At 37.4% G+C, this 23,674-nt stretch overlaps 1 protein-coding gene and 1 long non-coding RNA gene across 5 annotated transcripts in view; one reads left to right on the top strand and one right to left on the bottom strand.

Annotated features, from left to right (window-relative positions):
• Window positions 1-20,557, bottom strand: part of sbno1 (strawberry notch homolog 1) — a 36,068-nt gene extending 15,511 nt beyond the window's left edge. The window contains exons 1-16 of one of the 4 annotated variants that reach the window (XM_018090435.2): window positions 20,233-20,557; window positions 18,061-18,192; window positions 17,492-17,593; window positions 12,871-13,177; window positions 10,697-10,741; window positions 9,676-9,773; window positions 8,776-8,869; window positions 5,687-5,847; window positions 5,068-5,201; window positions 4,806-4,896; window positions 3,477-3,638; window positions 2,913-3,048; window positions 2,724-2,829; window positions 1,938-2,091; window positions 1,225-1,407; window positions 401-498 (exon numbers count right to left, since the gene is read on the bottom strand). In XM_018090435.2, the coding sequence (XP_017945924.1) occupies window positions 401-498; window positions 1,225-1,407; window positions 1,938-2,091; window positions 2,724-2,829; window positions 2,913-3,048; window positions 3,477-3,638; window positions 4,806-4,896; window positions 5,068-5,201; window positions 5,687-5,847; window positions 8,776-8,869; window positions 9,676-9,773; window positions 10,697-10,741; window positions 12,871-13,177; window positions 17,492-17,593; window positions 18,061-18,192 (2,003 nt within the window). In that variant the 5' untranslated portion in view covers window positions 20,233-20,557. Of the gene's footprint in view, window positions 1-400; window positions 499-1,224; window positions 1,408-1,937; window positions 2,092-2,723; window positions 2,830-2,912; window positions 3,049-3,476; window positions 3,639-4,805; window positions 4,897-5,067; window positions 5,202-5,686; window positions 5,848-8,775; window positions 8,893-9,675; window positions 9,774-10,696; window positions 10,742-12,870; window positions 13,178-17,491; window positions 17,594-18,060; window positions 18,193-19,469; window positions 20,049-20,232 lie in introns of those variants that run through there. The other 3 variants (XM_018090438.2, XM_002935197.5, XM_018090447.2) reach the window with 3 other exon arrangements.
• On the top strand, window positions 20,317-20,901 carry LOC116407493. The gene is made up of 2 exons (XR_004220351.1): window positions 20,317-20,409; window positions 20,538-20,901. It is a non-coding gene; the product is annotated as an uncharacterized LOC116407493 (long non-coding RNA).
• Window positions 20,902-23,674: the final 2,773 nt, after the last annotated feature.

Genomic DNA, 23,674 nt, shown 5'->3' with positions numbered 1-23,674 from the left:
TGCTTGTTGTACGAGATGTAGACTAATTGGAATTTACTATTTACAGGCAAAATCATGGCAAACTATGTATCTGTATTAACCTCTTATCCATGAATACCATTCAAAGAGGACAAATTGCCATTTACGGAAACATTAGGACAAAAATTTTTAGGTAATATCGGGGAAAACCATTATGTAAAATCAGGGGAAAAGCACCCATTAAAATGCATTATAAATTGTTGGATCCACAAAAAACTATGTAAATTCAGGAAAACTTAAAATCAGGGCATGTAAAATTAAAGGTTTTACTGTAAATACTGCAGGATTCTTCTGGCAGAGTGCAATAACTGATGCATTTTGTAAATTACATGTTTTCCTATGCCAGTATTACTTTGTTTCATTTAAAGCTCTGCAAACTTACCTTGCTGTAGAGACAAAGTCATTTAGTTCCCCACCTCCTTCCTCCAAAGCTTCCAAAGTTCTCGCCTCTCCAGTAGATTGCAAGCCAATTACAACACACTAGGTAGAAACATGAACATTTTCTAATCAAGTTTTACATATTCCAATTTACAGTGTGAAAGATAAATACAAAAAATTATTTCCCAAAAAAGGCGGGGGCTTACTAAATCCTGCAGAACAGGTATAATAAGTGGAAAATTGGTGTGGGCTAAAATGCTGTAGTTTGTAAATAGAAACATACATATATACATATATTTACAAAAACTAAGATTACAGTATGAACTAAAAAAGTCAGCAAACATATGTGCAGATTTGTGCTGTTACACAGAGCTGCTGCATTAGTGATTAGGGGAGGGCGAGCAGAAGAGCTCAACCCGAACCCGCACGCAACCCGCAGATGATGTGCTGAGAACCCGCCTGCGGGTCCCGGGCCGGCCCACACATCACTACTAACCACACTTGAGACCAAATTGAACGGACAAAGATGAGCGTACTCCAGGAGTTTATAAAACCTATGTCCAATGCTGATAGGCTGCACAGCCAGTGCTTGTTAACTCATACCTCACCAGCAAGTCAACCAGCTCACCCTAACATCAATCATAACAGATGGTTTCGGACATCTCTGGATAGGGACTGACTTTTAACACCACCAATAACTACAACTACCGTGACCATTATTAGTTATAACCTCAAACCCGGTTGTAATAAACTCTATGGATTTTAAAAGGTAACCAAAAAAATTTGCATATATATTACAACGCTTTTTTTTTTACATTCAAAACTTACCTTGCCATTTTTTATTTCTTCTCTTGCAAGCTGAACAACTCTTCGGACTTTGGATGCTATACAGAGATATTTAAAAAATCTCTGATGGGCAGACCAAAACTGACCCCACATGGATTTCTTCATTCGCTGTTCTGCATCTATGAGATCTGCTGCCTGCTGGAACCTCTCTCTGGCTAACACCCACTAGTTAATTAGAGCACAAAAATGATAAGATAATGGCACTCAAAATATGTAAAAAAAAAAAAAAAAGTACCAAATACTTTATGTAACTAAACACCTTAAACAAAACTAATAGGCCAAAGTGTAATGGATACATGCATATCTCAATAACAATGTGGTTTACTGATCTAATGCAACATTTCAGTCACTTAATGTGACCTTCTACAGGAAAGTCCTGGTCTAATATAAATAAAAATTAAAAAAAGCAAATAGATTCTGTTTTTGGCAGCAAGAGTTTACTTAAGATTTAAAAATATTTTTCTGTTTAAATGTAATACTGGCAAAGTACATCTATTGTGCCAGGATTCATTAGGTATATCCAAACAGAAAGCTTTTCATACTGGAAGGATACTCTTAATGAATTTTTTTAAAGAAATAAACAATGTCGTTGCATAAAACCCAAAAGATGCTTAAGCTTAAGTTATTCTTTAATAAAAGGCACTTAAAAAAAAAAAGTTTGTCGGTACACTAGACAACAAGACAAAATTGCTTACCAATTTGACAGATTTATTGTACATTTTTACATAATCGTGGCCGAGAGGAACCTCTTCAATCTTAAATGTGACTCCGGTGAAGCTCAGCTGTCTTGCAATATACATTCCTCTTAGTTTCATATCCATGGCAACTATCTCCATTGCACCCACACCTCTATAAAATAAAAAATAAAAGAATTATTGACGAGTACAACTAAAAGGACCAAAATTAAAAACACAGCAATATATCCCCATATGTTACTATTCAGTTTTCCTCCTTCCTCTAATAAACCTTATGTTGCTATATCTCTGCTTCAACTGCTAAAAAAAAGTATATGTACAACAATATATTGTAGATCTCATCATTAGAGATTTCTTGATCATGAAAAATCTGAATATATTCAATAAAAATGCTATGTTGTATTGGTTTGAAATAACAAAACTACAATGAAAATCTACTGAAACTGAAAAACTGCACCAGTCTGAGGAGTGCCATGCTGCTACAATTTTTTCAAAAAGATTTAAAAACTTCAAAAAGGTTAGTGAATAAGCTGGGGGAGTGCCCAACATATTGGCACATCCCACAACATTACCCTTTCCTTCACAAACAAGTATAAAATGTATCTTGGGGCAGCATTTGAAATCAGAGAAGTATGTATGATTACAGTGCTCTGATATTTGTTGCAAATCATCTTATTTAAAAGGTCAAAGAAGGAAATCTACTTATGGTTTGCTTTTTCTCATTGTAATCAAACAAAAAAACTTTGTAAATATTAACATTTAAAAAAAAAAAAGAAAAACAAATACCTTCTTTCAACAGCTTGGATAAAATCATTGAATTCTCTGAAAGGAGTTCCCTCACCCCAAATTCCAAGTCGACTCATATAAGCCATATTTCTTGGCTCAGAGGCACCTAAAAAAAAATTCTTTTAGAATGCATAGCTAACATGGAAACACAATTTTATGAACAGTAAAAAACACAAAGGCTGCACCTACCTGTGGCACTAGCATATACGACCCTAGCTTTTGGCAGCTTGTTTTGAAGTTCTAACACTGCTAAACCGGTCTTTGTAGGTTTGGAAGAACCAACGGGGCACAAATTTTTAGCTTTATGACACTCATCAAACACAATCTGAGGTTTAGTAAATTAAGGAGCATTAATGGCAAACAAGAATCAAGCTAAAATTAAAAATGTTATTATTATCTAAAGATAAAGAATGCTGCATGAAAATGTACTCTGAAGCTAATGAATGATTTTTGTGGCACATGCTTCCAAATAGCATGTGTTAGGGATATCTGTCCACATTCCAATTCTACTTTAGGAAGCATACTGTTAAGATTTTCCATTAGTTGATATTATAGGCTGGCTAACATATTAGAGTTACAAATTCAGGTTTTTACAAATGAAAAATTATATTTTGAATTAATGATCTTCATTATCAGGTTCTGACAGCCCTCTGCACTCATGCAAATAGCCTATACCAAAGGACCCTGCCTAGCCTAGCTTACAATCTAAATGAACAATACCAATAACATTTCTGCCTTTAGTTAAAAGGATACAACACCATCAAAGTCTTCTCCACACCAATGCAGAAGCTGCTTTAAGCGGGTTTTATATTTTCCACCAGACTGGCTTTCACCAATAAGGGAAGAATAGGTAGCAAATATGACTCCTTTCTTTACACTGCCATTATGCTTAGAGGATATTTTACCATACTTGAACTGCAGAGGGGAAGAAAAATGATTATGATAAGAATAATTTCTGCAACAAATGTGTGTAAAAGTATTTATTACACTGAAAAACCTATTAAATATTAATCATTAATGTGTAACTAATACTGCAATACTGTTACCTATGCATTGTATATATTGACACTGTGAAACCAAACTAATAAATGCCTGAAGTTAAAAAAATATTAACTTAATGCCTGAATTGCCAATGCTGCAGACTGATATAATCAGTCTTTATTTATACACATTGTAATTTATAAGACACTTATAGGGTGAGGACAGATGAAGTGATTAGTCAGTGCAATGATGAAGTGATTAGTCCAGTCGCGGCAACTTATAGTCACGCTAAAAAGTTGTGGCAACTTGTACCGCACTGTACATTTCGAACGTGGTGGCATATATATTTGAACAAAGGTTAGTCAGCGTGACAGGATATTTAGTTACTATGATTGCAGCTTTAAAAAGTTGCAGAGACTAATCACTCCATCTGTCTGAACCCTTGAGAGGGAGAATAAAAAACTGAACAGAGGAAGAAAGCTGTGCTAATTGTCACTACTTATATAAGATAAATCCAAGACCAGAAATATAAAATACCAACAGGGAAGGTGCCAAGAAGTCCTCACTGATAAACCTGCTTTAGGAAAAAAACGCTAGAAATGGCCTAAAAATGACTTTGTCCTAGTAAAGGACCACAAATAGAGATGCATGTGAGCTGTTCTCCTTATGAAAATGGCTAACAAGAATAGATTCTGAAGAGTCAGACATGAGAAGAGGATTGTACGCTACATGTGACTGTTGCCTAAGTTGGGATGATTCTGGACAAATAGGCAAGGAAAAAAAAAGAAGCTGCATGGGAGACAGAAGTCTCAACCAAACCACCCTTCCCAGTATAATCAACTATTCGACTATTTGACTATATGTCAAAGATGAGAGGTCTTAAATATTGACCTTTTATGGGGAAAAAAAGGAAATTGAAGGGAATTTTTCCACCCTGTGAAACCACTTTATATCCTATATACATCCAAGTTTCCCTGCAAAGGGAACGATAGTCCATTGATGTATGAGACCCCCCGGGAAGAAACTGGTTGTAAAATGTTACAATAATTTTTTATTTTATCTGCAAGGCTAATTTTCAAATATGATGGACAAGCACATTACCTTGTTAAGAGAATGAACCTGAATATTCTTAGCCCCAATGTCTCTCAGATCTCGTTCAGCATCATATTTTAAGTCATTTGAGACACTAAACCTGTTAAACAGTTAAGAGGTTAGATTACACTTACGGTAGGTACAGGATTGCTACATTTATCTCCACTCTTTCCCTCCCACTTAAGTTAGTTTATTATAAACAAATCTTTAAATTTTGTTTTACATGTCAGATAAAATAAATTGTTGCGTTAAAACAAAACAAATTTCTCACCATAAGGACCTTTTCCTACTGAGTAAATAATTTTCAAATATGATTCCAGCTATAGTTCTTCCTTTGCCAACTCCTGCACCATCACCAATCAAAAAACCAGCTCTTTCCCCGTTAGGCAAGAAAGTTTCATGTTGCTATAAGAAAAAGCATAATGATATAAAAATACAAATACACCATGTACAAAATTGATAGAAAACACTGCCTGTTTTTTCACATAAATAATTACTATACCCAAGGATGTTAACCTTTATGTATCCCATACACCCATGTTTCTATGTATGCCATACACTATGTTTCTATGTATGTATGTATATATATTTCTATGAATATTTATTGTTTTTGTTGGCTGTTCCAATCAATAGATCAAAGCTAAACAGTGGAAACTGTAATGACATTTATGTATGTATGTATGTATAAAGATCTCAATTAAAAAAAACAGCATCAGCAGATACATAGATATTTTACACTGGTATTTTCCATATATTAAACTTTTTTTTTTTTTTCAATCTGCCATTATCACATCATCAATTCTTAATACCATTAAACATTCCTCAACAGTAACTTTATTTAAGTATTATAGTTATAAATAAGGAATGCAAGGAAAGGAGAGGAAACAAACCTGAGCAGCATAGGTTACAGCTTCTAACTGAAGAGCAGACAGCCAGCCATTATCAATAGTTTCCTCTGGTATAGTGGTCTGAAACCAAACATCTGGAGGCGTCACACTAGACAGAGAGCTGGTTTCTACAACAGGGTCAGGATGACGAAGCCCAACCTTTACTAAAAGAATAAAATGTAAATTATATTTTAAAAATAAAATCTATGCAGTCAGATGTTATTTACAGTATATAGATCTATCAAGATGTGAACAGCCTAAAATTTTGTTGTAACTGAGTACTATTAACAGGGGAACTATTTTTCAGAAACCCAGCAATTAATTTAATGTCCTATGTAAGATAAAAATTCTTATATTAAAATGTATTTATAAAGCACCAAAATATTACGCAGTGTTGCTATCTACAAAAATTAAATGTACTGATCCACTGGATGAGAAATAATGCTCCTGCAATTAGGCAATGGGTCAACTTAGTTAATAATTTACTCTCCACTATAAGACTCACTTATGAGGCTGGGTGGTGTCCTGCCAAATTTGGGCCCCTGGCTCAATGTTGAGCCAATGGACATTTTATGCTCTTAAAGCCTATTTTTTGGGTTAATATGATATCTCCCCCTGATTCAGTGAGCTCTGTAAGTCCTTTATCATGTAAAATGTATTAACTATGCTATTTGATTTCCAATGTACCTAACTACAAGCCTAAAATTATGATCAACTGCATTCACTACGAAAGCTTCCTCAGTTCACCTCATGAATGAATATGTGTCTCAAACATTCACAAGAAATGTGTGCACACTAGCTGCTACTGGAGAAGATGAAAACCAGTAAGTGGTTCTAAACAGGCTAAATTAAATTAAATCTAAACAAAAATACGTAAACTTTTACATTTTCTCTTCATGAACATTGTTTTTTGTATACACAGAGGGTGAAGCATTGGTCACATTTTATGAACTCTCTAAAATAATAATTGTGTGGAAACAATGGAAAATTTGCTGACCAGAAACCTTGCAATACACTAATAAGCATGAACAAGTTAAACTGGTCTTTAGCAAGGATATGATCAGTACATATCCTGGCTGTGCTTGTACGAGAAAGTTTGTTTGCATTAGCCAACCGCAGTGATGTGTCTAGAATTGCAGGATTTGGGAACTACAACTGCCAGCAGTCACAACTGTTTAATGATGAGGAACGCTGGGATAAGTAGTTCACAACTAAAGGCTAAAGATGGCTACACATGCAATGATCATTCCTTCCTTAACGACCAATTTCAGTGCAATCTGACAAAACTGTCAAATTATCTTAAAGGACAAGGAAAGGCAAAGTCACTTGGGGGTGCCAAAATGTTAGGCACCCCCAAGTGACTTAAATCGCCTACCTTTTACCCCAGGCTGGTGCCCCTGTTCGGAGAGAATAGTACCAGCCCGGGGTAGCTGCAGCGCTTCCTCCTTCCTGCTTCGCGCGCATGCGCAGTAGAGTGAAAAGCCGAACTTTAACAGAGAAGTCGGCTTTTCACTCTACTGTACATGCGCCTGTCGTGGGGTCCCGGCAAAACGAAGCAGGAAGGAGGAAGCGCTCGCTACAGGTACCCCGGGCTGGTGCTGTTTTCTCCTAACAGGGGCACCAGCCTGGGGTACAAGGTACATTTTGGCACCCCCAAGTGGCTTAACCCTTCCTTGTCCTTTAAGGTTACTGTGCACTGAATGATCGTACATCGGTCAGAAAATCGATCAGGCAGGTTAGAAAATTTTCAATGTTAACAATGACATTTGTCAATTGTCCAATTGGTTGCAGGACCAAGCAGGCAACTACCCACAGTTATTCCTAGACAATATTGCTTGAAATAGTTTTTTTTTTTTTTTTTTTTTTAAATCGTTCTGTTTAACGATTGCTTCAGGATAAGCTTGGTTGTCCTATAACAAAAACATATTTTAAAAATCTACAGGTGCATGATTAGCTTTAGAGTCTGGGCAGGGTAGGAACTTAATCCACAGTTTATGTTCTCCCTTGGTTCTCTCGTTAAAGGAGAAGGAAAGGTAAAAACTAAGTAAGCTTTATCAGAAAGGTCTATGTAAATACAGCCATAAGTAGAAAAGATGCCTTGAGTCCTCTATCAAAAGAAAGACAGGATTTCTTGTCTCCTTTTTTGCAAACATGTTCTTAGGGTATCTGACTTCCTCTCTTCTAGGGCTCCTTCAGGCTTGGGGCATGAGCCTGCTCAGTTCTCTCCTCTCCCTCTTCCATAAGAATGCATAAGAACTAATTTCCCCCACCCTTAGGAATGTGTGATCGAAGCTTCCAATGGCTATAACTGCAGCAGGAAGCTACCAAGGCCAAGCTAAAATGGCAGCTGCTATCAGAGGGAGCTTCTTAGGCTCTTTATTCCAGTATAGTAAAGCTGTCTGCTGAATAAATTTAGTGTTCTAGGTGGCACTAATGTGTTGAATCTATTGGCAGTAAAATGCCAACATGACTTTCTTCTCCTTTAAAGGTGAACTATTGCGAAAATGATCTAATAGAAAATGTAATTATTTTAGCAATGCTAAAGAATTTATAAGATACTTTTCATTATCCCCACTTTGCAATCTGTCCCTACATGCAGCTTTGTGTCTGCGATGGTTATTTTCAACACAGTCAGCTCTAATACACTGTCTAGGCAAGGGCAGCAGACACTAATGTATTTGATCCCACTGTCAATAAGAGTCTATTGTTGAGAGAGGGATATACTGATGGTTAAATTGGCTATTTCAGAAACGTTAAAAGAATTTATAACGGATTTAAAAAGTTTCTTATTTCCATGGAATGAAGGGCATATTACATTTTAATTTTTGCAATAGTTCCCCCTTTAAAATCATAACATATACCACTATCATTTGGAGCACTCATTATCAATCTGTCAATTTGCTTAATGTATGTTATGCACAAAATTCTGAAGCATGTCTGGCATACATGCCAAGATTAATTTTAGGACGATCATAAAATGTTGCAAAACATTAAACGGAAAGCACAGTATGCATAAATTATATGTTTTGCAAGTAGGTCAAAATCCAAGCTTTTTGTATTCCAAACAAAGATAAATGTACTAGCAAGCTTACATTTTATGGGCATGTACTCAGCATAAGTCTCTGCATGCCCCATTTCATCTTCATCTTCCTCTTCAGGTTCTTCATCTTCTTTAACTGGGACTTTCTGTTAAATCATTAAATAGGATTCTGAAATGTACGAGGGTACTCAAAAATTTAACACTCATTTCTGCAGCTTTGTATCATTCCCTGGTGCTTCTCTCAATCTCTTATTTTTCAAATGGTTTCTTTGACCTATGCAGCAGCATTTCTAGGGCTACTTCCGCTGGGGTCCTGATGCTGCCTGTCCTCAACCGCTCTGATCTTACCTATTCTGTAGTGGAGCGAGTCAAGGGGGGCCGCATTGCTTGTGCAGAAAGTGCTATTGCGCTCTCTGCACTACAAGAGATGGAAAATGGAAAAAAAAAAAAAAAAAGGCTTTTTGCCACTCCTGGTACTATCTGCCTATCTCCAAAGGCAAGCTTCTCGTCTTGGCTCAGGGCAGGAGCATCCCTGGACCTATGACATACACATGGGCTGAAAAATTCCTGAGCTGTCCCAGCAGCATTATGTCTAGAATACTTGTTTACTATGCATATTTTTTTTTTAAGTCAAAATGAATGCTAGTATAGTGACTTTAAAACAACTACAGTTGCACAGCATGATCTGGAGCTTTGTGCATCGATGCATCATTAAACACAGTATAAGCTTAATTAAACTCCATAATGCAGAATTCCATAGTATAAACACTTCTGTATTTACATTTAATATACTCCTATAAAGAGATATGATCAGACAAGAGGTTTAATTCATATCAACTTTACCAAAACTCTCGCTCATTCTTCAAAACCTTGTCACTATTTATCAACACACACAACATTTTCTGGCAAACAGAGAAGCATAACAAAAATTAATACAAGAGTTTCTACTTACATTAGTAGGGGAGAAACTTCTCATTTTGATATCCTCATTGATCCATATCCTTGTTACCTCCTTAGAAATATCTTTCTTTGCTCCATTGGGTAGGTCAGCTATAAAAGAAAACAATCATCCTTTAAAAAAGCTATTAGTAATAATGTGGTAAAAAAAAAAAAAAAAAAAGTCAACACCCTGTAAACCTTTATCACCATTAACACAAAACTTGTTTTCTATTGGCTTGTGGCCCATATCTTTAATGACTGTTTAAGGAGGAGGAAAGGCTAATAAAAGAGTTAATCTAAAGCTGCAGGCATACTTTTAGTTCTTTCACTAGTGCCCCCTTAAGTCTCCCCATATTTCTCCCGTTCAGATGATCAGAAGCCTCATAGGAAAAAAAAACGCTGAGCTCTGTAAAGAAAGTTCCCATAATGCCTCGCTCCTGCACCAAGACCAGTGTACATGCCCAGTTAGTTAGACTATGAGGAAGCTTCCTGCTGATTGGCTCAGATCACACATTCCTAAGGGGGGGGGGAACAGGAGAGCTGCATGTCTCTGGCACAGGAAAACAGAGACAACAAATCTTTTGACAGAGGTTTTCTGTGAGTGCTTATGGCTGTATTTACATAGACCTTTCTGATAAAGTTTACTTAGTTTTTACCTTTCCTTCTCCTTTAAAGGACAGTTAAACATGAGATGTTTGATTCATCTTTGCTAACAGCATAGTGATTTACATGGATTTACTGTTTACCACCTTTAACACCTACTACTCTATTGCAGTAAGGGGCAGCAATGTACTACAGAGCATTTCAAGAACTATCACAAGTCCATGAGCCGGTGGTTATTACCCAGCTGAAGATTCACATAAATGAGCTGAAAGCAAAAATGGAAACATTTTATTCCCTTAAGTAATGAAGGGAAAAGGAAAGTGAAACCAAGTGGGTGTGCACATCACCAATGTAAGCAAGTGGTCTAAAAACTGCATTTCAACTGTGCACGCAAATCCCAGAATATACAGAATATTAATGTCCACCCTTACCTGATTTGGTTGGGCATACTACCTTTGGAGATAATATTAGAAACTCTGCAAAAAAATTTGACATGTATAGCATCTACTGAAATGTTTGTAAGTACAGAACATCCATGAATGATTTACACTGAACCTGGCAAAAGTTTCTAGCATACTGGCCAGAAAAGAAAAATTACACAAAAGAAAGTAATGCTTAGCCACAGATTGCTATAACAGAATACAGTTTAGAATTGTAGCTCTGTGTAAAGCAAAAAAAAAAAGCAGCCTAGGGGGATACATTTATGAGATTATCAATCTTTGAAACAATTTCCTTTAATATTGCTTAAAAAATTTAAACAGTTCTGTATTGTTGTGACTTGATCCTATAGTATTAAAAATTAATAAACTTGTTTTTCTGCTTTTTGATTTTTTACCTTTATCAAAATTTTTGACAATTATTTGGCTCTTGTGTGGGAAAACATAACCCCATAACCCTGCCCAGGCGCAGTCACAACCAATATGGGTTTGCCCAGAAGCAGAAACCCATAGCAAACAAACATTTTTAAACAGGCAATCAGTAAAGGCTTCCTGCTGATTGTTTTTTATGGGTTACTACTCCTAGGCAAACTTAGTGACTTTTATACATAACCCCCTAAAGGAATATCAGGCAATTAAACCAGAACCATGTGGTCCTGTATTCACAGCACAATGGCTATCCTATTCTTGCACCTAGTACCTATACTACTAGAATCAAGTATGAATACACTAACCCCCATATGTAATAAAAGGCATTAAGCTTTCCCAGGAGCAGTAAGCCTTACCAACCAATACGTTTGCTTTTAAACAGGTGATCAGTAAATTGCTTCTGATAATTGGTTACTGCAACTGGGCAAACAGTGTCTCATTAAATAACCTCTTAAATGCTTTAAGTTTCCTAGACTTGCCTCCTCATATGCAATGGAGTGAACTATCCACATTTATATTCTGAATAGAGCTTATCACACCCTTTTGACACTAAGGGGCTGATTTACTAAGACACGAATTCGAAAAATTCCGATTGGAAAACGAACATTTTGCGACTTTTTCGTATTTTTTGCGATTTTTTCGGCGCCTTTACGACTTTTCGGGAATTATCGCGACTTTTTCGTTACCAATACGATTTGCGCGAAAAAAACGCGAGTTTTTAGTAGCCATTACAACTTGCGCGAAAAAACGCGAGTTTTTCGTAGCCATTCTGAAAGTTGAGCAAAATCTGCCGATTTTTTCGTAGCGTTAAAACTTAAAAGGCGCAACGTTTCGCGCAAGTTTTAACTCTACGAAAAAAATTGCGACTTTTCGCGCAAGTTTTAACGCTACGAAAAAAATCGCCAGATTTTGTGCAACTTTCGGAATGGCTACGAAAAACTCGCGTTTTTTTGCACAAATCGTATTGGTAACGAAAAAGTCGCGATAATTTCCGAAAAAATCGCAAAATACCGATCATTACAAAAAAACGCAATCGGACGCATTCGGCCCATTCGTGGGTTAGTAAATGTGCCCCTAAGACATTTCCACCAGGGCACCCACATGATGATGTGCAAGAAGTCACTCTGATCTCCTTCACTCCTAATATTAAACCTGGACCTCCCTGGTCTTCGTTAACTTCTGGGAATAAACAACTAAATTCATACATGATATAATAGATTCCCCTGTCTCTCTGGACCCCATAGTGTACCTACTGGGCATTATAGTGGATCTTTACTCCGATAAATATTTGAAAAATATGTATTCAAATATGTAGAGGATTATTATATCATGTTTATAAATTACCTTTGAGAATCACTATGTTACAGAGACTGTATTGGAATGGGCTGTTGGGTGTGGCCATCAAATGTTAAGTATGGAGACCACAGCCCACTTCAAAATACTGCACCCATATGCATCTATGTAAATGGGTCAAACGACCCACACAATGCATCTGATCATATGCGCACTTTGTTAATTATGCATATATTCTGGGTGTCAGCTGGAAGTCTAGCATGTTAAATATACTAACAAAGGTAGAGATACCACAGTGTGTTCTGATTATTAACACATCATTAGACACATTTATAAAATGCGTTATATTAGCATTTATAGTTGTGCATACATACCAAACCTTAATTATACCCATATTTTCCAATAAATATGATGAAACCACACTTTTTTTTTTTTTAAATACTTACTAGCAGCTGTCGCAACAGGCTGTGCTATGTTTGAAGGTGGCTTCAGTTTCATTAGTTTATTCAAGCTGCTAGTTTTAAGCAGGTCTTTCAGTTGTATTTGATCTTTAGATGGCACAGCAGCCACTGTAGTCTGTACAACAGGTGCAGCTGTGGATGGTCTTGTTGTAGAATTGGTTTGCAGGATTTTGGTTACCGTAATTGTCTGTCGAGTTGTGGTTACAGGTGTGTTCTTTGTCATTACGATTGTGTTACCCAGTGTCGGTAATTGATTAATTTGATTAAGTACAAATGTTGTTGTTGATGGAGGCTAGGTTAAAAAGAAATTCACGAGTTTAGAATAGGATTTACAAAATAAAATTAAAAATGTAGAATAAAAATGACAAACTGCCTTCTGTCACAGAAAATAAATGTCTGAATATATTAAAAAGGTTAACTTCCTCTTTTTCTGCTTTAACCTTAAAGGAACAGTTCAGTGTAAAAACGAAACTGAGTAAAATAGATAGACTGCGCAAAATAAGAAATTTGTAATATAACTAAGCAAAAATGTAATCTATAAATGCTGGAGTGAGCAGATGTCTACAACTCTACTTCCTGCTTTCCACTTTCTAAACTCTTAGTCAGTGACGTTGGGGGGTGGGGGGCACATGGGACATAACTGTTCAGTTAGTTTGTGAGCACACAGGTCTGATTCAAAAGAAAACCCTCAACTCACTGATTGGCTACTGATTGCTAACAGCTTAGAGAGCTGAAAGCAGGAAGTAGTGTTCTGCCCATTATGTTATGACATCCACTCACTTCAGCCTTTATAGATATTACTATACTGAAAACATTTTTTTTATTTTGCGCAGTCTATCTATTTGTCCATTTTCATTTTTACACTGAAGTACTGCATACAGGTCCTCACCATCTTGGATTTTGTTAGGGTGCCAGTGACACACACATACACAGTGTTCTGGGCAGCTGTTCAGGGGCTGTCTTAAATCATCAAGCATAAACGTAGAATAGTCTGTCATAGAAGCTGATGCCACAGGGCATTATTAAATTCTGATGCACGCTGCAATGGTTTCTATGCAGCCATGTGATGTGCATTTGAGTTAATTACTATCATAATTAGCTTTGGGACTTCTATATTCTATATACACACAGTATTTTGTGAGTGGGTCACTAAGCTCAGATAACTGGAGAATGTGCAGTGAATCAGTAAAAGAAGAGATGCTACTGGGGGCATCTTCAGAGTTTTACTGCCAAAAGGCTATTTTTAGCTGGTACAGAACCCTAAAATACTATATGTATAATGTTGAGCATTACTAATGTTTTATTAAGCTTTAGTTCTCCTTTAATAAACAACTAACACAATTTTATCTTGACTTTCTGCTTTAGATGTCATCTAACAATTAATCATAAATTGTCTTGTGTATATAAACTCCTTAAAATACTTTATAGCAGAAATACTTTATAGCAGAATATATATTATATTATAATACTTTATAGCAGAAAAATAGTACTAAAAATTTTAATTGCAAAACTTACATTCATAAAAATTCCCCTATCTATTGTTTATTTAATAACTTAAGTGTATCACTGGTCAGGTAGCCTTTCTCTGCCTGACAGCCTTCAGAATCGGTCAGAAGGCTGCCCCTTCTCCTGTGGGAACTGCTGGATGGAGCCAGCACAAGCATCTTGATCTCCTCCATCAGTGGGGACTGAATAATTAATTCTAATAAACTTTACAAAATGCATCAAACATGTTCAATACTTCAAAAAGTTACTAGCAAACATAGTGCCCGTGAGGGGCAATTGTGGATACTCCTTGTCAGTTTTAATATTTAAATAAACCCCCCATGTGCAGAAATATTTACCCAACGGACATTATACCTTTGTCTGTTTGTATATTAAAACTGACAAAATTTCCAATCATCTAAGGGTGATAGCACAAGGAAAGAATAGTCACCTAGATAAATCTGATCTAATGTGGGCAACAAATTGCCTGAAAATTCTTTCCCACCAGCAATAATATAAATCACCGGTGGAAAAACTTATGCATCACTTGCTTTTTTTTTTTCGGGTGACTTTGGAAAAATTAAGCAACGTATATAGTTTCCCATCAGTGATATACATTACTACTGGTTGGAAAGCATTTGAGAGACTTGTCACTCACAGCAGCACAGATCTATTGCAGGCAACAAATACCAGGCACTACCATAGCAAGTCCCATGTACAACTGGCTCCTTCATTCCTTCCTCTACCGTTTGCCATTACCACCCCCCCCCACCATGCAATTCTCTTCTCAATTCATCTTCTACCACATAACATTGTTTCCTCCACACATGCCATTATCTCCCCTCTTTCTCCATATCACCATGAGCCATTTTCATTTTGTCTACTCAAATATATAAAATTCTGTTCCTTTTTCATCCTTTACCCATGTTTTCTATTAAAGAGGACCTGTCACCCAGACATAAAAAGCTGTATAAAAAAAATCCTTTTCAAATTAAACATGAAACCCAAATTCATTTTTTTATTACCACATCCAAACCCATTATATAAGCATTTTAAAATCCCAGCTGTCAATCATATAATGCCTGCCCCGCCTCTATGCCTTAGGCATAGAGGTGGGGCAGATAGTTACTTTCACTTTCAATTCAGAACCTCTTAGATGTTGCTGAACTCCTCACATTCCCCCTCCCTCCTCCCCATCTAATTGTGTAACCAGTGCATAGACATGGGCATCAGGTCCCCCATTCTGGCACAGAAACAAGATTTTGGCAGGATGCAATGCCTGCTTTGATAACAGTGTCCACAAAATGGCCCCTGCCTGCTTGCTGCAATTGTGAATTCCAAGGCTGAAGAAAATAAGATTAACATAATTTATATAGTGTAAGTGAAGTTTATTTTGCTTGCCAAACACAATAGAAAACAATTTGAAATTATTTCTTAAGGTGACAGGTCCGCTTTAATTTCTCCTTTTCCATTTATCATTCCCTTTAAACTTGCCCTCTTCCGATTTACCATTCTCTGCAAATTTAGCCCCTTGTATACATGCCCACTCTTCACCTCTAGTCCCCTTTCAACGTACCATACTCTTAACCTTTATCCCCCTCCCACTGTGCCGTCCACCTTTAGCTCTTGTTCCCTGCCTCAGCCCTTTTGTCACTCTTCCTTCTTCCAACAGTGTCCCCAAAGAGCCATTCTGTTTAAAACTACAATGCATGTGTCCCATTCCTAAACAAAGTACTCACCCGAATGCCATTCTTTTACCTTGTTTTCGGTTTCAATGCCAGTTTTCTCTATATACCCTCATGCAGCATTGTACCCATCTTCCAAAGCCATCCCAAAAGCCTTTTGACTTCCTATAAGTTTATAGTGTATTGAAATTTATCTATGCTGCTTTTTCCAAACTTTCAGATTTTTTCCTACACTCTCTGCACAGATTCCAGTAGTCTGTCAACTTTCCTCCCAGTCACTCCCTTTTATTCTGTCTCTGGATGTTTCTTTCCGTTAACAAATGCTTTTAAACCCGACCCTGTCCATTTCAGTACACTGTCCCTCTCTCTATAGCCCACCGGCACTAAATTACTGAATTCCAACAGAATAAATTGTGTGTGTGTGTATGCAAATGCATCAACTTAACATGCATGTTGTGTGTGCATGTGTGACTCATGAATACTCAAATTGATCAGAACACATTGATTAGACCATTACTGAGCATGTATGTGCCGCAAGCCAAACTTTATATACAGGTATACTTAAGGATTTGTAATCTTGCATATTAAAATAGCGTTTGCTTATTCCTTTGTTACCTGCACCAACTCCTGATTCTGACCCATGTGACAATATCACAAGTCAGTTCTCCTATAGGTCAGTTAAAGGACAAGAAAAGGCTAAGTCACTTGGGGGTGCCAAAATGTTAGGCACCCCCAAGTGACTTTAATAAACCCTTTATGACATAATTGAGTTTGTAGAAAAGGTGCATAAACACTAAAAACATACATAAAATATATATGTTTTTGGGACACCCACTTTAATGTTTTAAGTGCCCTAGTAGTCCACTTTGATGTTTTACCAAGCAGCAGTCCTTGAACTGTTTCAGATGTATAAAACTAGTAAATATTACATACAGTCAAAAACTGCAGAAATACATGATGCTGAATACACAAGCAGTAACTATCTTGTGTATTCTGTACACCTCACATACTTTCAACCCAGTAAGGAAGTTACTAATTGCTGTACTAGACCCACCTAGCAATGCCCATGGGATGAGCATGGGAAATCATCCCAAAAACTTTTGTAGGTTGCCTGTTCCCAACAGCCTTCTGCAGCCTAGATTTTCTAATTTCTTATGTGTTCTAGTTTGGTTCAAAAGACATTATTAATAAGGATTAGATCTGGGCATTTTTGTCTAAGTGCCAAAGAACATTACTCACAGTACTACTTTTTGACCGGAATCACGATCTTATAGGCACTCTCTTCCACTGGGTTATAGGTATAACTTTTGAAGTAAACATTGCACCAGAATGCAAAAAACCTTGATTCTAACTTAAGAAACTACACAATATTTACCAAAAATGTAAACATTTATTTGAAAGCACCATTTAACATTTTCAAAAAATATAATTCTCACCCTGACATTCAATAAAGCAGAGGCAGATGTAGCCAATGGTTCTTGCTTTAAAACAGATGCCTCATTTTCCTTGCTGATTCCTGATCCACTAATTGACACAGCCTAAAAGATAATAAAAAAAAAAAAAAAAAGTACAATTTAAACACTTTTAATATAAAATGAAACACACCTAGATGGCTTGTCTAAACTCCAGTCTGCCAATGCACCATATCTGCCATTCATCTGCAGATGAGGAACACTTCCTGCTTTTAAAATCATTCAGACTGTCTCCTAAAGCATAGGAATAATGGAAAGACTGCTATCCTGCATATGGCACCTCATACAGTATCCATCCATTCAGCCTGCAAACCAATCAGTCAGATACTGTACAATACCAAATTATGTATGGACACCTAAATAGAAAGGCAGAGATCAACATTACTCTGGGTTGTTCCCTTATCTAGAATTTATGCCCTGCCTCACAAACTATCCTTTTCAAACCACGAAATTCCCAGTACCAATCTCTCAAAGCAGTACACTGATAAAGTGTTATTGCTGTTCACTCTACACACAGACAGATACACACTTACCTGCTGAATGGCTGGCAATGGTGTTGGGGCAATAAGGCCAATATCTAAGGAATCTCCATCAAAAAGGTCATTGGCACTTATACCACTTTCACTCAGAGCAGCAAGCAATAAATCTTGGCCTGGATCCATCATCTTAAAAAAAGCAAAAAAAAGGCATAAAAAATTGTACCTCAAATATAGATTTAAAATAGTTTACTTTTTAAGCTTACATGTTACAGAAATATTACTGGGTCTAAAAGTCAGAAAAAAAATGTAGCCAAATTTCACAGAAGCAATGTTGCGCTGTGGTGACCTAAAACAAGTAGTTACTAAATAACTTGTGCCTTCAAGCAAAACTGGAAAAGCCAGAGTCTGGCATCACCAAAACAAACCACGTATTCAGACTCTTCAAAATGCAAATAATAAATTTAAGGCTTACAACAGCCCACGTGCATAAATATTTACATTTTACATTTGTATTACATATATATATTTTATTTATTTTTTTAGGATATAATGAACAGGTTGCTGTATGACTGATGTGCTCTCTTTACAACTGCAAGGTCAGCTCTATCAAACAGTCTGAAACCCTCACAGGCTTTTAAAAGTAATATTATATATAAATATATGTATAGGTTCTGTCAACAAGTTAGAGTATTCCATTAAATAGTCTTTAATAGTCTTCACAATATTCAAATAAAATTAGTGTAACCTATATTCTTAACACACGGCTGTGAAGTGACCCAAAAATAGGTTCCATTTAATACAGTAATAAAAAAAAACAACAAAACACAAATACAAGAGTATTGTAGAAATGATACCTATATTGGCTAACAATAAAAATACATTGCAAGCTTTCAGAGCTCTAAGGCCCCTTCATCAGGCAAAATACAAATGAACTGAAATGGCACAACATTTATACTGATAGAAGTGTTTACAAGCAATAAATTAGGAAGTTACAGATAGATAGAGATAACTTGTGAAGATAGTGAAAGTAATTAAGGTTTATTAGGGTGGGTTGTAAATAGTCCAGGGGTCTGGATTCAGTCAGATCAGATAGTTTTGTTTCATTTAATAGAGTAAACTTTCTCCACACTATAGTGATTAAACAAGATGCATAATTCAACCCGACCCAATTACTGGGTCGGTAAGTAAAATCCAAAAAACTGACTTGAAATGACAGTGATTAAATGTTATTAGATATATAAGAATGAGCAAATAACATATCTACAAAAGAGGTATAAAGCCTATAACTGTATTTATGGCTTCTAGTACATTAAGCACCTTCATCTTCTCAAATCATTTACAAAATAATGCAAAGGATTATCAGCCCAACCAGACAATAAAGATCACCTTAGAAGAACTATTTTCGGAAAAAAAGTAACAGAAGAAAGGTGATGACCACGATTCTCCTCAACCTTCCTCCTTACCACGTGCTATAAGAACATAAACTTCCGGGTTGGGCCAAGATGACTAATGTAATGTCAGAGGATTACAGGACAAGCAATATATTCAGGCTGCTATCACAGCCAAGCGCGTTTAAACTAAAAAATCTTTACACAATAAAAAAAAAGTCAAATCAGCTTTGGAATCTTTTAAACACGCCCCTTGAGAAACTGTGGAACTACAGGTCCCAGCACACAGAGTAGAAGCGAATATTACACAGCTCAAGTGACACCGCGCTTCCCAAGGGCAGTGATGTGGTAGCTATGGCCCCAGGGCATGTTTCTAACGATATAACTGTATACACCCTACGGCTCTCCCGTTGGCACCGATCTGCATCGGCCGGCGACGCGACACACTGTAAATCGAAGGACAGTGCGGAAACGTAGCTCCACTTCATGCAGTTTTATATGATACAATCCAACTGCTAATAGTGGGATAGAGCAAAGGCAAGTGCCAGGCCCTGTGTGTGCCAACTGCTGGCCAGTGACTTATGATACACGTGTATCGGGGACAACGTCTCTCCAACAGACGTTTGCGCAAATGAAACCTGGGCCGCAACGTTTCGAGTCTCATGGAGGGACAGTAATATGCGATACATGATATCGCAGCCACCGCTGGAAGGCTCGCTGGGGCCTTACCGGGTCCTTTCGGCAGTCCGGCAGTAAACAGTATGCTCGTTATTTTCGCTTTTGTGATACCTGTCGCCCCCCTGTCCTTTGTTATTATCCCAAGTATATTCACACTTACAACTCAACTCCGTATTCTTCTTCGTGTCAACCTCTCTGTCAGTGGGGAAGTACTGATGTTTCCTCAAACCCGACGCTTTCTACCTCACCGCCGCCATCTTTACCGGGGAAACACCACAGTGCAGTACCACGTGACGCGCAAAGGCCTTGGCCTGTTTACCCCCAAGAACTCCGTCCAGTAGGTTCACCGTTCGTTCGCCTATGTATCCTTCGACTTATCCCTTCTTCCAATGCACAAACCATATCCGTCCATCTATCTGTGTTTGTTTTTCTACATTTCATTATTATTGTTTTTTCGGTTACGAGGAGCGGGAGGCGGTTGACAGTCACGTGACCCACAGTAGCACCTCCTTTTTCGGAAGTGATGTTGATGGGCGTTTTGGGGAAAAGGGGACATCCTTTGGAAGCTACCATATTGAGAAGGTCAGAAGGCGAGTAGGCGCAATGTGAGCGCATGGAGCGTATCCCGGAAGTTACACGATAATTATACCACCAGGCAGCTCTAATACATGGGAATGTGTGTGCCTTACATTGGGCAACGCTGGTACTGCCACAAATTTCTTGATGAAAACTGTATAGACCTCCAATGTGGTCTTTACCCTGGGCACACCAATGTCACAAAGATACATTTATCTTTTGACCTTTATTAATAAAGTTTTGTCATAAATCACTCAAGTGCAAATTATGAAACTATATAAAGCTGCTGATTTTTTTTGCTAAAGATCATATACATAAAAGACACCTTCCTGAAAGCTAACTTCTGATTGGTTTCTATGGATTAATAGAACTAGTTCACCCTGTGGCTTTATTTTGAATAACGCTGCCATCTTTTCTGGAAAAATGCCAACCTTCCAATACCTTGTTCTCATTTAACCCTGGCATCAATTATCATTTTTATTAGTTGGGCTAATCAAATATAGACCAGTTGGCAACCCTAATGTCATTACCCATATGGATTCACATTCTGCACAAAAGATCAGAAAAACAAGCCCCCCAACTCATTATTCACTACTGACCAACTCCTGCCTCTTTTGCAAGTAAGTCACAACAGTACAATTTATTATTATTATTAACGTAATAATACAATCAAGCAATAACATAATTACCCCTAACTCACAGTGCAGCAAGACTTGAAGAAGAGATACAAAGGGAGAACAGAGAGAAGGCTGTGTGCTGTCCTTCTCCAGTTGCCTCTTGCCCCATACACGGGCCGATAGTAGCTTCCGATATCAGTCCCTTGGACCAATTTGGCAGCTAATTGGCCCGTGTATGGGCACTCCCGACGGGGCTGCCCGACCGATATTTGGCCTGAAATCGGGCAGATCTCGATCGGGCAGGTTAGAAAATCTAGTCGGATCGGGGACCGAATTGGCTCATTGATGCAGTCCCTGGACCGACTTTGCCTATGCCCATCATTATAATTCGATCGTTTGGCCCCAGGGCCAAACGATCAAATTACCCTGGATTCTCCCGATATCGCCCACCCGTAGGTGGGGGATATCAGGAGAAGATCCGCTCGCTTGGCGACATCGCCAAGCGAGTGTATGGGGACCTTGATTCACAGTATGACTAGAACCTTGGTGATCTGCCAGTGTATGGGGACCTTGATTCACAGTATGACTAGAACCTTGGTGAACTGGGCAGAAGCGAAAATCTGACCCATGGTAAAAAATATCTTCCTGAAAGGGAAGGAAAGTCTAAATCACTGAGAGGTGCCAAATGTAAGCCCACTCGTTATTAAAATTAAGTATCTAATACCCCGGTCTGTGCTCCTGTTAGATGATAACTGCACTGGCCTAGGGTACTTTTCAGTGAACACCAGAAGGCAATCTTTCCTTCTCCATCTGGATGCATATTGTTCAGTAGAATGAAAAACTAAACTTTAACAAAAAAACAGCTTTTTTACTCTAATGTGCATGCACTGGGCATTTAATAAAGAAGAAGTCGAAGAAGAGGATTGCTCCATGGTACTCTTTGAAATGTAACCCGGGTCAGTGCAGTTTTCTGCTAACAGAGCATTGGCAGGGGGTATAAGGAAAGTAATTACAATTATTGGGGGGAACCCATTTTCCTTTAAATGAGACTGTAGTTTTATTTGAAGCTCTTCCTCTTGCCAAATCCCTAACTAAAGATATTATTGCTGACATTTTTTAATAAAAAATATTCCATGACCTTCAGAGAACACACCTTGAAGTATACTATCTGCATTCTTATTGGTGCTGATGTATCATAAATATTAGCTTCCAAATAACTAAATAATATCTTCACCTTCAGGTAGGTAAATTGTGCACAAGTATTAAAACCTGACTTATTTTAGCATAAATTGTACTCTGCTATACAGTGGTCAATAAAATAGTTTTGTACAGTTTTTTGTATTCCAGATGTTTTCAGCAAATACCTATGTTCTATAGATATTGGTCGATTCATCAATCTGGAAAGTTTAAAAAGTTCACCTGCCAGTACATCATGGTCTGCAAGTACACAGTACATAAGCATACGAGGATGTTTAAAGGAGCTGTAGCTATTCTTCTATTTTTTCAGTTTAGATTGTTCAAGTCGCTGGCCTGTACAAAAGGAATAATTCAAATGTACCATCGGCACAGCGGGGCTCATTTATGAATGCTGGGCAAATTTGCACCCACAGGACTGCCATCTGTAATCATGAAGCACCATACTAAGTACTAAAAAGTTAGCAGAGCACTTCAGCATTGTGGGTGTTGGACCATAACAAGTGTGGCCCCAAGAACACATTGGGGTCCATTCATGAAACCACAATTTTTTTTTTCCAATTTATAGAATTTTCGTCCACAATAATTTTGTTAATATTCTACGATGGTTTTTGTGGTTTTCGTTAACTTCGATGAAAAAGTTGTATTTTTCGCAACGACTACGCCCATTTCGGAATTCATTCAAGCTTTGGTATTGTGACTATCTTTTGGCCAGATTGGATCTGTAGAGTGCCACTGAGTTCTATGGAAGGCTTCCAAAATCATACATTGAAGGTTTCAAAGCCAGAAAGGTTTTTGCACCATTTACGAACGTTCGAATTGGAAAATTTCGTGACTTTCGCAACGCAACCACAATATTTTCATATAACCGAGAAAAAAAAATTGTGACATTTACGCACATCAGAAATTATCGTGGTTACTCCAAATATTTTCCAATCGTGATTTTAACCTCCCAAAATTTGTGGTTTAATGAATGGACCCCAGTGTTTGGCTACTGGAAGAAATTAATAAATGCTATGCTCCCTCTCCAAAAAGTGACATTCATCCACAGGGGACAATATTCTCATAAGGAGCTCCCTGGAGATCATAAATTTTAACCTCTGCAAATGCTGTTACCTATACTGTACATGTGATAATATTGAGCTCAAATCTTACTCAGTCCCAATTTTGTTTCTTTTGTTTATATGTTCAATCCATATCACTTATGTTCTCAAT

The sequence above is a fragment of the Xenopus tropicalis genome, chromosome 1 (assembly GCF_000004195.4).
Source record: "Xenopus tropicalis strain Nigerian chromosome 1, UCB_Xtro_10.0, whole genome shotgun sequence".
In the NCBI taxonomy this organism is placed as follows: domain Eukaryota; kingdom Metazoa; phylum Chordata; class Amphibia; order Anura; family Pipidae; genus Xenopus; species Xenopus tropicalis.
The sequence above is the reverse complement of the archived record's forward strand: the minus strand, read 5'-3'. Positions and strand labels throughout refer to the sequence as shown.